This window comes from Mytilus californianus, unplaced genomic scaffold (genome assembly GCF_021869535.1).
Source record: "Mytilus californianus isolate M0D057914Y unplaced genomic scaffold, xbMytCali1.0.p SCAF_8, whole genome shotgun sequence".
Classification (NCBI taxonomy): domain Eukaryota; kingdom Metazoa; phylum Mollusca; class Bivalvia; order Mytilida; family Mytilidae; genus Mytilus; species Mytilus californianus.
In genome coordinates, this window is record NW_026262734.1 from 45,591,434 (window position 1) to 45,605,841 (window position 14,408).

The 14,408-nt window shown below is 31.6% G+C and overlaps 1 protein-coding gene across 1 annotated transcript in view; it reads right to left on the reverse strand.

Moving 5' to 3' along the window:
• Window positions 1-1,215: 1,215 nt before the first annotated feature.
• Window positions 1,216-14,408, reverse strand: part of LOC127710495 (uncharacterized) — a 30,029-nt gene continuing 16,836 nt past the window's right edge. Inside the window, exons 4-5 of the mRNA XM_052216380.1 lie at window positions 12,212-12,568; window positions 1,216-2,953 (exon numbers count right to left, since the gene is read on the reverse strand). Of these exons, the coding sequence (XP_052072340.1) occupies window positions 2,750-2,953; window positions 12,212-12,568 (561 nt within the window). The 3' untranslated portion in view covers window positions 1,216-2,749. The remainder of the gene's footprint in view (window positions 2,954-12,211; window positions 12,569-14,408) is intronic.

Genomic DNA, 14,408 nt, shown 5'->3' on the forward strand with positions numbered 1-14,408 from the left:
CTTTATATTAGAAAGCATCATAAATTAATTATATGATTTTGGAATAATGTATTTTAACATGTTTAATGCTTTTAGAGTCATCAAATTAGATATGCATTCCTGGTTTTAGATGTTTTTAAACTAAATTTGTCATTATTTTATTATGGGGCCGGATCGACTTGGGGTCGGATCGACGTGGGCCGGATCGACTTGGGACGGATCGACTTTGGGCCGGATCGACTTGGGGCCGGATCGGTTTGGGGCCGGAACGACCTGATACCGATTATAACATACACTGTCGACGTACGCGCCCATACGTCCTCCAGAAATAGTTGAATGATTTAGATCACTGATTTTCTTTATTTTGCGTTCAACGGTTCATTGATTTACCGTAACGTTTATAATAAATTATTCTGCTATTGAAAAGAAAAATGGACTTCCCTTGTGTATATTGTAATTATTATTCTTAGTGAAATATATTATTGATTGTTATCAAGATAATATAGTTTAATTGGGAATTTTCGTATTACATGAGTATGTTTGCAATGTTATCAATTATCATTAAAATCTATTAAAATTATGCATCAAAATTGAGCTACTCTTTTTGTTTCTAGCATAGTTTTGGGGCATATTCAAAATTTGACATTACTTACGAAGGATATAAGAAGTTGAAAGTCCGTGTGAATGCTGCTTTCTCAAAAAAAATAAATAGATGAAAAGAAAGCACTGAGTATCTATTCTAAATGCATGAATGGAGGAGCTAGCTGTTTTTAGTTCAGTACTGATATGAAGACCTTAAGATTGTTTTTACTCATTATGTGACAAAAAAGAATGCAAAGAAATTATAATTTGAATTAAACAATAAATACTTAAAGGTAAAATATACCTTGTTTGTGACTGTACACTTGTTTGCCCATGTTGGGTGGTCAATGCTAAAATGTGTTAACATATGCATATAATCAGTGCTAAGAAATAACTATAATGTCATCGAGAAAAGTACAATGACTGACAAGGAAAATAGTAACTTTTTTCACAGTCCTGTGTTTTTAACTATGTAATTGTCTGTCTTTTGGTACACATCCTTATTATGGCCATTTCACTATTTCACTTTTTATATGCTTTGGTTTTAAAATCAGAAAATATCTTTTATTGTATACAAATATTATGACGAGACATTAAAACCCTGTTTTGTAAACTGCACACTTTGAAGGTGTTAGAAGTAACAATTCAATAGAATGACAATTAGGTAGTGTGTTTATTATTCTGACTGTCATTTAATATTTGTTTAATAAGAGCAAAATTGCATGAAATATCATTGACATGATAATTTTCTGTTTATGAGTATTTTCATAAAGTGTTAAAACTGTTGTAAACACTTAGGTTCGTAAACAATCAGGCATAGATTGGAACTTTTGTTTTTCACTGCTCTTCCAACTCATCATTCATTTGGCCTTCCAACCATTTCGAGCACCGCTAATGCGTATCATGTTTTAAATATTTTTAGTTCAGGAAACAAAGATAACCCATAAAGATTGGAATTCCATAATGTTCAGTTGATTGCTTAATTGGCCAAACGCAAAATATGAATTGCCATCACTTTAAATCCGAAGACAAAGTTTATTTACACAAAATGGAAATTGCATTTAACTATTCTTCCCAAAAATCGATGCAATTAAATGAAAACAAACCTTGTATCAATGTTCTTTGAAAGGCACTTACCAAGTGGTTTTACCTTTGTTCTGATGAAAAATCTGATATAGGTTCAAGGAACCAAAAAGGGATCTAATTGGTCTGAATTTGAAAAATCTTCTCTACAACAATAGAACCACAACACCCATTGAAACAAAACTATCTTAACCTGGAATCCTTGTGGATTTCACAAGCTTCACTTCAAATATAACACCAGGTCACCAGACCAATTTTGATTCATATTTCAAAAATTGATATTTATAGTTGATATAGAAAGACTATAAGCATTAAGGTATACCAAAACTAATTGATATTTGGTGCAATTAGAAACAAATACAATATTGATATCCTGTACAAATATTCTGGTGTTTTACAGTTGAGTCTAAGGCAGATAGGGATAATGTTGTCCTAAATATATTGTTCCATCGGTATAGATTTAGGTTTTGACGCCTATAAAACATATATTCAAACAAAATTTTAACAGAAATTGACCAAAGAAATGGAGGGGATATAAAATCCTAATTAATTTTGATATAAAAATTAAATTCATAAATGTACAAAATTTTCAGTTCACCATTTGTATATTTGTAAATTTTGCACACCAATAATTTGATACTCAAAATTTGTGAATTTCATAAAAAAAAAAAATTTTTGGAAAAGTAATTATTTATTTTAACCAAAACTTATAATGCATATCTTTACATGGTAATTACTGAATGTACAAAATTTCAGTTCACTCTTTATATAGTTTCGGAGATTGTATGCTCACAAAAACTGTCGACAGATGGATAAGTGACAAAAGTGAAAACAATCAGGCTACAACATCCAAGATGTGGGCTCTAATAAGTATGATATTTTAAAAAATCCATAAATCCATCTCTCTGTTGATATAATATGCTTATACCCTGAAGGCCCATTAAAGATTTCAAAATCATCAGCAGGAACATATATGCTGTTGAGGCATAAAAATAGCTGTTGACATGAAATTTCAATATTTTTTAAGGGAAGGACCATTTTTTTTTCTAGAGAAATAGGAAAGGTGAAAAGAAATTCTGGCCTACTGCCACCATCAACAGCAACATTATGTTGATTTGTCCCATTTCATAATTGACTGTATGTTATTCAGGTATACCATAGTATTGAATAAAATGAAACTATCCTCCTTGTCAAAAATACTATGAGGTGCTGAATAATATATGATAGCTCTGTCTTCACTTGTCAGCTGTTCAGCCCCAGCAAGTTTCTCATAATGCTGATAGGACATTTCTAGAAGAGTCATGTACACCTGTAAAGACATAAATAAGAAATGTGAATGTTTGCAATAAATTGTTGTCCTTTTGTGAAACTCAATAAATCAAAGCTTGACAGATATGTTGTAGATTTGACTCATATTGATACTGTCTGAATTTGGATTGTGATCAAATTTTTGACATAATATACGTTTCTGACACAAAATAAATGTGGTGAAAGATCTTAAAAATTTAAAATGGGTTAAAATATTTGTATTAATTTTCAATTGAAGATTTCTTGCTTTTGCACAATACTGTTATATTGTGCAATACTGTGCTATTGCGCAATACTGTGATATTGTGCAATAAAGTGCTACTCTCCAATACTGTGCTATTGAGCAATACTGTGCAAAAGAAGATTTCTTGCTACAGGGCAATACTGTGCTATTAAAGATTTCTTGCTATTGCGCAATACTGTGCAATAAGATATTTCTTGCTATTGCGCAATATTGTGCGATTGAAGATTTCTTGCAATTGTGCAATACTATGCAATTGAAGATTTCTTGCTATATTATGCAATATTGAGCAAATGGATATTTCTTACTATTGCATAATACTGTGCAGTTGAAGATTTCTTGCTATTGCGCAATACTGTGCAATTGAAGATTTCTTGCAATTGCGCAATACATTGCAATTGGTTATTTCTTGCTATTGCGCAATACTGTGCAATTGAATATTCCTTGCTATTGCGCAATACTGTGCTATAGCACAATTCTATGGAATTGGAACATTTCTTGCTATTGCGCAATACTGTGCTATTGCACAATACTTCATATGATAACTTACACATCCTGTTTGGTGTGCTTCTCCTGTCACATCAGTATTTTTTGCTTTAATATATATCTTATATAATTAATTGAAAAATGGAAAAAAAGTAGGCCTGGTAAGACCCCTTTTTGGCCCAAAAATAAAGCATATTTACAAATATGTTAAAATGTCAACTTTTAGCTATTTATTGGAAAGTAGAATATATCTGTTCCATAAATATAGGCTGTTTTTGACAATAAAATGCACATGCAGCAGGTAATAGCATCATAAATTCGTGCAATATTACTGAAATCTTCACAGTTTTAGCGTTAGTGCTAATTTTAAGACGGTTTTTGTCTAAAATAGAAGTGGCCGCATTTGTGTTCATTCTTAATATTTAAATATATGTTGTATTTGATAATAATACATAACATACATAAAGGTTGAGACTGAACACGAATGTGGCCACTTCCATTTAAGACAAAAAAACATCTGAAAAATGACGTTTTAAGGCATTTTTGGTAGATTTTGCATATTTAAGCGTGAATTTGAGCTTCTCTAATGACCAAATCAGTTCAAATCTTTTACACAAACTAATTGAATCGAATGAAGTAGACACTAAAGTGATTAAAAAATGTCAAAAATCTTTCATTAGATGTACTTCGAATATTAGGCCAAAACTAGCACTTACCAGACCTTCTGCTTTTAAGAAAAAAAAAATTAAAAATTATGAAAAGAAAAATCCCCCCCAAATACTTCATATGATAACTTACACATCCTGTTAGGTGTGTTTTTCCTGTCATATCAGTATTTTTTGCTTTAATATGTATCTTATATAACTAATTGAATTATAGAAAAGGAGTAGGCCTGGTAAGACCCCTTTTTGGTCCCAAAATAAAGCATATTTACAAATATGTTAAAATGTCAACTTTTAGCTATTTATTGGAAAGTAGAATATATCTGTTCCATAAATATAGGCTGTTTTTGACAATAAAATGCATATGCAGCAGGTAATAGCATCATAAATTCGTGCAATCTTACTGAAACCTTCACAGTTTTAGCGTTAGTGCTAATTTTAAGACGGTTTTTGTCTAAAATAGAAGTGGCCGCATTTGTGTTCATTCTTAATATTTAAATATATGTTGTATTTGATAATAATACATAACATACATAAAGGTTGAGACTGAACACGAATATGGCCACTTCCATTTTAGACAAAAAAAACATCTGAAAAATGACGTTTTAAGGCATTTTTGGTAGATTTTGCATATTTAAGCGTGAATTTGAGCTTCTCTAATGACCAAATCAGTTCAAATCTTTTACATAAACTAATTGAATCGAATGAAGTAGACACTAAAGTGATTAAAAAATGTCAAAAATCTTTCATTAGATGTACTTCGAATATTAGGCCAAAACTAGCAATTACCGGACCTTCTGCTTTTAAGAAAAAAAAACCAAAAAATTATGAAAAAAAAAATCCCCCCAAAATTTTTTTGACTCCCCCCTTGAAGTTATTACCCCGAAACTCAAAATGATACGCCCATCACATTTCCAAAGAATAAAGATAAATAAAATTCAATTAATTCTCAATGTCACATGAGAAATTTATGAAAATCAAATGGGAGCTTACATCAATAGATATTCTCCAAAGTTTCATGAGAATTGCTGACAGCATTTTTGAGTTATTGTCCGAAAAACTGGAAAATCCCCCCTTTTTTAATGAATAAAACCCCATAACTAAGAAATGTAAAATGTAAAATTTATAAAATTCTAAAGGGAGCTTACATCAATAGATATAAACAATTCACCAAAGTTTCATAAGAAATGCTGAAAGCATTTTTGAGTTTTTGTACGAAAACTGGAAAATCCCCCTTTTTTTAATGAATAAAACCCCATAACTCTGAAACGTAAAATCTGGTTAAAGCGTTTTTGAGTTAATGTCCGACATGTTGACGACGGACGGACAGACGGACAACGGTATACCATAATACGTCCTGTAAACGGGCGTATAAAAATGCTAGTTTTTGGCCCCCAATTCCTGAACGTTTGAGGCAATTACCTCCAACCTCATACCCAGTCTTCACATTGAGGTATGGAACCTTGTGGTACAATTTCAGAGAGATCCATACAATTACGGAAACTACAAAATTGCTTGTTTTTGGCCCCTTTTTTGGTCCTTATTCCTGAACATTTGGGGCAATTACCCCCAACCTCATACCCAGTTTTCACATTGAGATATGGAAACTTGTGGTACAATTTCAGAGAGATCCATACACTTACACTTGTTTTTGGCCCTTATTCCTGACCACTTGGGGCAATTACCCCCAAACTCATACCCAGTCTTCCCATTGTGATATGGAACCTTGTGGTACAATTTCAGAGAGATCCATACACTTACACACAAGTTATGGTCTGGAAACTACAAAATTGCTTGTTTTTGGCTTCTTTTTTTTCCCCTAATTTCTAAACCCCAAAAATCAATCCAAACCTTCCCTTTGTGGTATTGAACCTTCTGGTAAAATTTCATAGAGATCCATTCATTTTAACTAAAGTTATTGTCCGGAAACCAAAGTGTCTTCGGACGACGCAGACAACGATGACGACAACATCATACCAATATACAATTCAAAAATTTTTTTTGTGGTCGTATAAAAATTGCTTCCACGTTCAACTCAAAATGATCAAGTTCTGGACCAAATATAAAATCATTTCCTTTCAGAAGCCAAGACATCTTTGAAATGTTTGATAAAAGTTTTATATGCAAGGTCTTACTCTTTCGCTTTCAGCCAATAATGCATAGTTAGACTTGACTGAAAATTTCTTGATATAAGCCAAAAATGCATTTTACCCCTATGTTCTATTTTTAGCTATGGCCGCCATGTTTTTTGACAAAACAATTAATAAAACACAAACTTTATCATGTTTATTCTAAAAACCGTAAAGATCAGTAAGCATAAGTTTGGCTGCAATTGGTTCATGGTTTCAGAGGAGAAGATTTTTTTTTAAATTAACAAACATGATGAACAAATTGTGTAAAATTGTCTTTAAAGGCCAATAACTCCTTATGTGGTCAATTAACAATTTTAGTCATATTGACTTATTTGTAGATCTTTCTTTGCTGAACCCTTTTTTTTTTTCTTTTTAGTTTATCTTTATCTATAATAATATTCAAGATAATAACCAAAAACTGAAAAATATCTAAAAAATAATCAATTCAGTTGCATGTCAGATTTGCTCTAAATGCTTTATTTTTTGAGATATAAGCCAACAAGAGTGACACACTGAAATGTCTCGCTTTTTTTAGTGTTCAAAATTGAATTCATGTTGAAAGTAAAAAAAAAGAAGTGTATACCAGAAGCATTACATTAAATTAACATTTAAATGATCAATGTAGATGAGGTAAAGGTGTGATCAACCTTTTCTGACAGACATGTAGACTGTACAATCATTCCATTCACTAAATTTAGTTAACCTATTGCTAAAGAATCTCAGAAACAAACCTCATAAAAAAAACTATATGTCCCTCTACAATAGTAGGTGGGGCATAAATATTGAACTTTGAACAAGGAACCATGAAAATTAAGTCAAGGTCAACTGACACCTACCAGACAGACATACACCTTACAAGCATTCCATACACCAAATATAGTTCTACTATCCATAAAGTATCTAAAATAAACAGCTGCACCATGAGCGCATGATACGCCCGTCGTCTTGTGTGTGAATTTTTATGCAATAATCATAAATAGTTTCTGACATACGGCGCGACATGCGAAAACCCCCCTTTTTTTTACAAAAAACTCAATATCTCTAAAATAAAATTTTGAATCAAAACCAAAAAGTATACAGATCTTTAGATTAATATAACTAAGAAGTGTGTAAAATTTTAAGCAATAATCATAAATCGTTTTTGAGATACGTCGTGACATGTGAAAACCTCCTTTCTTAAAAAAAAAATCAATATCTCTAAAATAAAATTTTGAATCAAAACCAAAAAGTATACAGATCTTAAGATTAATATGACTAAGAAGTGTGTAAAGTTTTAAGCAATAATCATAAACTGTTTTTGAGATATTAGGCGCGACATGTGAAAAAAAAACACACACCTGTTTAAGTTACTAAGTCCCGTAACTCAAAAAGTTTTAATCTTATTTTCACCAAAAAGTATACAGATCGTTTGACCATCATAAGAAACAACCATTTTAAGTTTCATGAAATTTGAATAAGTCGTTCTCAAGTTACGGTGTGACATGTTTACGCCGGACAGACAGACGACATTTGTATACCATAATACGTCCCGTCAAAATTTTAACAGGCGTATAAAAACCCAAACAAATCATAGAAATTCAACATCGACTAATGAACCATGAAAATGAGGTCAAGGTCATATGAAACCTGCCAGATAAATATATAAACCTTACAATCTTTCTATAAACCAAATATAGTTCACCTATACCTTACCTAATAGTATCTGGAAAACAGACCAAAGAAGAATAACAAACATTGATCCATGAAAATGAGGTAAAGGTCAGATGATTATAGCCAAACAAACATGTTAAATATAATTGACTGAATGCTTATAGTATTTGAGAAATAGACCAAAATATTAAAACTTAACTTTGACCACAGAATGAGGTCAAGGTCAGATGACACCTGCCAGTTGGACATGTATGTAAGCGTAATTTCATTCTGCCGTGTATTTATTCCAGGTAACTGTTTTTCAGTAGAGAATATTGGATGTAAATAGTGTGAAAGCGTTGAACTTGATATCGCTGTTTTGTTTATATTAGACCGTTTTATTGTTTACATAAATAAATGGGTTAAAATTAAAATGATTTTCAAAGAACCAGTTTAATTAATCTGAGTCAATCTAGTAAATAATATTGATGATAAAGAGGAGGATGTTTTTATAACTCAAAATACTTTATCAATGACCAGGACTTTGAACTTGATATAAACCAAATTTAAAGAGCAGATTTGTTCTTACATAAAGTTTCAATTATAGAAGCATCCTTTGAAATTGACATAGAAGATATGATTTTATATCCAGGTCGACCGAAAAGCAAATACACAGAAAAACTTCGGCAATCCAATAAATATAAATATTACAATTACCGGTAGCGACAATTTAAAAGCATATGATTTTATAGATTTGCATAGAAAATTGTTTACATCTTATTTGTTAATAAGCATTATTGTGTTATCGTGTGTTCAAAATGAGTACTTATCACTTCATCAATGTATGGATCTAAAGCACTAGTGTAATTAATCCCTGTATAAAATAACTAGTGCAATCATTTCTGTACAAAATCACTAGTGTAATCATTCCTTGTTTAAAAACACTAGTGTGAACATTCCTTGGATGAAAACTCTCAACTTTTTTACATAAATCAACTATGCAAGTTTCAACTACACTAAAAAATATAAAGCCACATTTTATACATGTTTCCCCTTCAAAAAATCCTTTTTAGAACCTTATAATGACTGGTGGATGTTTTACACTGGACCCGGATAAAAAAAACCTAGTGAATTTTTGTTGGTGGATAAAAATCACTGGGGATTTTCTTCCTCCGGATAAAGTACACTGGCGGAATCAAACCACTGTTACATGTAAAATTGAGAATGGAAATGGGGAATATGTCAAAGAGACAAAAACCCGACCAGACAACAGCCGAAGGCCACCAATGGGTCTTCAATGCAGCGACAAAATCCCGCACCCAGAGGTGGTCCTCAGCTGGCCCGTAAATAAAATTGTGTGCTAGTTCAGTGAAAATGGACGTCACACTAAACTCGTTGAAATCAAATACGTTGTTACATACACGAGCGAATCGAACAAGTTGAGATATATAAACACCATAAGATGGCGACAAGGGAACGTCACCATCTAAAAATGGATAATTAACAATAGGAAATGAAAAATCATCTCTTTTATCATAAATTTTGGTATTACGTTTCCTGTTAAAGATAAAGATATCAAGATCCAGGAAAGGGCAGTGTTCATTGTTAGTATTAGCTTTATTTAAATTCAGCTCGGCTGGATAAATCTCTTTAGTGTACATACTAAAGTCCATATTATTGAGAGCCAATATATCATCTAAATATCTTAAAGTGTTATTAAATTTTTGAATCAGATGTTGTTTCGATGGGCCTTTGCTGATTTTAGTCATAAATTTTAACTCATAACAATACAGAAACAGGTGGTGCACAGTTAGTCCCCATGGGAATTCCGATAACCTGACGATATACGGAATCTCCATAGCGAACAAAAATGTTATCTAGTAAAAATTCAAGGGCAGTTATAGTATCAAAGCAGGTCCAATTGACATACTGTGGATTCATTATTATTCATTGGATACCAATTTTCGTGGATTTCATGGGTACAGGTGAACCACGAATTTAAATGTTCAAGGAATTGCAAATTTTCTATAGGTTTGTATGCAGACTTTGACAAAACCACGAAATCAAATATCCACGAAATTACAGGCATTCCTCAATCCACGAAAAATGGTAGCCATGAAATTAAATGAATCCACAGTAGTTCGTTTGTTTGTTGTTACTAAAAAATTACCTAAAAGAGTTTGAACACATATATATTCGCATTCCGTCTTTTTAAATGCCCATTTAATCAGGTGTGTGAATTTTTTCTTAATAAGATTTTGAGGCAATGTGGTATAAAGGGTATAAAAATCAAAACTTTGAACAGATTCGAAATCACCAATATAAGCATGTAATTTATCAAGTATTTCCAACGAATTTTTGACACTCCAAAAGTAATTAATTCCACTATTTTCAAAGGCCTTATTTGAACAATTTATTACCAGGTTTTTGATTGTACCAAGTGTACTTGTAAGTAGAATAGATAGTTTAGTAGTGGAACAATGGCTTGAAGACGAAATAAATCTATATTTGTAAGGAGTTTTATGCAGCTTCGGAAGCCAGTACATAGTTGGAACTTTCATTGTATTTGGTTCTGCTTGTAAAGAGGTAGCTAAAAGTTAATGTTTGTTACAGATGTCATTTCCCTAAAATGGAGTCAGTTGGAATGTTGGTGAATTCGTGATTTCCTTTTGTAGAACATCAATGTAAAATTTAGGTCAAACAATAATAAATAAATTTGGTGTATTTACTGTCTTCTGATTGGTTAAAAGTATTACCTTTATTTTCAATGTTGTCAATTTTTATGGCGACACGCCCACTCTGACGTTGTGTATTCATACGTCAACATGTGTGTACGTACGTTGTTATCGTTAATATAAATAAAATAAAAAGCTCTTTGAGCCTTATTTGTGATAGAAATTTATTTATAAATAATGAATTGCTATTATTTATTTTGAATTTATTGAACCATAAAATTAATTTTTGACTATTCACATTTTACATAATCCGCTTCGCGGATTATTCAATGTGAAGAGTCAAAAATTAATTTTATGGTTCAATAAATTCAAAATAAATAATAGCCATTCATTAAATGACGCATACAAACATTTCATACACCAAATATAAAAGACTTATTGCTTAGAGTATCTGAGATATGGACTTGACCATGAAAACTTAACCTTGTTCACTGATCCATGAAATGAAGTTGAGGTCAAGTGAAAACTGACCGACAGGCATGAGGACCTTGCAAGGTACGCACATACCAAATATAGTTACCCTATTGCTTATTATAAGAGAGAAATTAACATTGCCAAAAATTTGAACTTTTAGTAGTCACTGAACCATGAAAATGAGGTCAAGGTCAATAGTCATATGACTGACGGAAGGTTCGTATCATGGGGCATCTATATACAAAGTATGAATCATCCAGGTCTTCTACCATCTGATATATAAATCTTTTAATTTAAGAGCTAACGCTGCTGCTAGGCTGGATCCCTTTTCCAAAGTCCCATTTTCAAAAACTGCATTTTATCCATATGTTCTATTTCTAGCCACTGCGGCCATGAATTTTTAACAAAACTGTAAATAAAACAAAAACGTTATACTAGATACACTAAGGATCATTCAGCTTAAGATTAATTGAAATTGGTTAAGTAATTTTAGAACGAACGAACGGATGGACAGAAGACGCAAAGTGATTGCAAAACCTCAGACTTGACTGATTAAAGAAAAATTTGAGACACCCAAATGGATAAACAGATGTGTATACCATATATTAATTCCTGTGTCATTTATGACTTTTTTATGCATATATATGCATATTGGTTAAAGCATTTTTGAGTTAATGTCCAACATGTTGACAACAGACGGACAGACAGACGGTCAACGGTATACCATAATACCTCCCGTAAACCGGCTTAAAAAATGAAATAGCACTTGCAAAACAGCATTTCTTGAAAGTGTCATAAGAATCCATCAAGCGCTTCAGAAGTAGTTGAGGATAAAAAATTGTGACCGACGAACAGATGGAAAGACAAACATCTTGATCACTGTAAACCCGGCTATAAAGTGGGGATTAATAAGGCTTAATATTGGTTTTTATCAAAACAAATTATTCATTAAGGTTTTACCATTGTTTTATCAATAATCATTCCAGGCATAGTTAATGTTGATGGTTTTTCATTTTTTACATCTGAATGTTGTTCCATGTAGTTGTGCAGATCTAGTAAGAGTTCTCCAGCATGCTGTCCTAAGGTATGCTTCCCAACATCTAACTCTATCAAAGGTCTAATATTGTTTTCAGTTTGGAGTGGGTTTTGTTTCAGTGCCTCAGAATAGCACCTATGTTCAACAGACTCAGTTGGTGTAGAGGAAGAAGAAGATGAATTTGAGACATTATAACGTCTCCTTTTTGCTCTCTTTTCTGAATCCTCCTGTTGTTTCCTTTTCCGGTTTTCTTCTTCTGTATACTGGCCTTTGTACTTTACCTGAAAAATATCTAATTCAAGTGACCCATGCTTATGATCATGATAACATTTAAGTATAACTGTTACATCTCCTGAAACCTGTAATGTTCCTAATCCCATGCACATGAATTGCACAAAGAAAGCAAAGAATATGCATGTAACACCCACGAGATCCACGAAACAAGATCAACAACATAACTCTGAAGTTCAGAAATATATCTATAGTTTTCCTTTGCTTTAACAGTATAAATCAGAAAATTTTTACATTTACGGATGTATTCTTCTGACGTTTCAGTCTCGTTGAAATCTCGTTCTGGAATTATTTCCAAAACATGTGATACAAGTGGAAATAGCAATGAATTTAATGAATATCATAATCAAACTGAACTCTGTGAAAAAATTGTGTATTTACAATAAGTAGTTTTTGAGTAATATATTTTTCAAATTTTATTACCAATCAAGTCAGTATTTTTAGCCAAATTTTTGAGAAAATGGGTGAGGGGTACAAGAAATGATTTTACCAGAAACATGTAAATCCCATATCACTTTTTTCTTTTCAAATTTCTGAGATATGTATTTTTTTCAATCATTTATAACAAAGAAGTTGAAATAATATGCATTTGATTCTTAAAACAGAGAAAAATCATAAATTTACAAAATTATCAGCATGGTAAATTTGACACGAAAAAGCATCAAAATATGATAAAACTTTCTTATATTAACACCTACCTATAGTTTTTTTAAGTTAAATTTATTCAGATTGGTCCACTTCATCTTTATTGAAAGTATGAAAAAAAGTTTAATTGTAGAACTGTGATTTTTTTCACGATAATAGCCCAAAAATGGACAAAAACTGATGAAAAATGGGAAAAACATCAAAATTGGGTACTTTCAAAGGGCCGTAGCAAAAAAAGAAGTGCACCACCATATGATGTTTTCTTCACCAATTATTTTTTTACAGTCATATAAACCCAAAAATCAGGTTAAGAAAAAAAGTTTAATTCTAGAAATGTTTGGCTCCTCAGAGGTGTACATCCTTAAAATTATGAATTAATATAAATAACTAAGCAGAGTCCAGCTTGATACGAACAACGATGTTGAACCCTGAACAGTTGGGGCAAGTATATATATGGAGTTTAAGACACTGTATAAATATATATATATTCTTTTTTAAGTTATCTCATCCAAAATTTTATGCATTTTTAATGCATTTTTTATTTTTATATTATTTTTTATCTTCTCTGTAACCTTTGTACTTGCATGGTTTTATGAGAATAAAGTATCTATCTATCTATCAACTCAGAGACAAGTGTACATGAAGACACATTAGACAAATACTAATAGAAAAAGCCTTTCTCAATAATTCTCCTAATAGTCTATTAAATCACCCTCCCATCTAGATTGGTCAAACTGTTAACATAAAGCTTAAGAATTCATGTTTTCAAATGTATATAAGTAACATTAAAGGGAAAATTTGCAAAAAAAAATAATTTGATATTATGTTCATCCTAAATAAATAAGCATATTCCCAAAATATTAAAGGTTTATTCATCTAGATAAGTGAGTTAATTGATTTTTAAAACCAACTATCAATTCTCTGCAAGTCACCATCTTGAAAACTAAAAACCACGGATATTTAATTACCACAAAGTCCTAGTACCTAGCATGACATGTCATAATCATAATTCAGCTTTAAAATGACTTGTCAAGCTTATTGATGTTCTACCCGACCAAGTAATGGAAGAAGCCTACACAGTTTCCAGTAATGCTTTAGGTGTCAGACCACCATTTACTCCCTGTAATTTAGAACGTATGTAAAAGTATCCCTACTCTGACACAAAATAGTGCTTTTGATGTCACT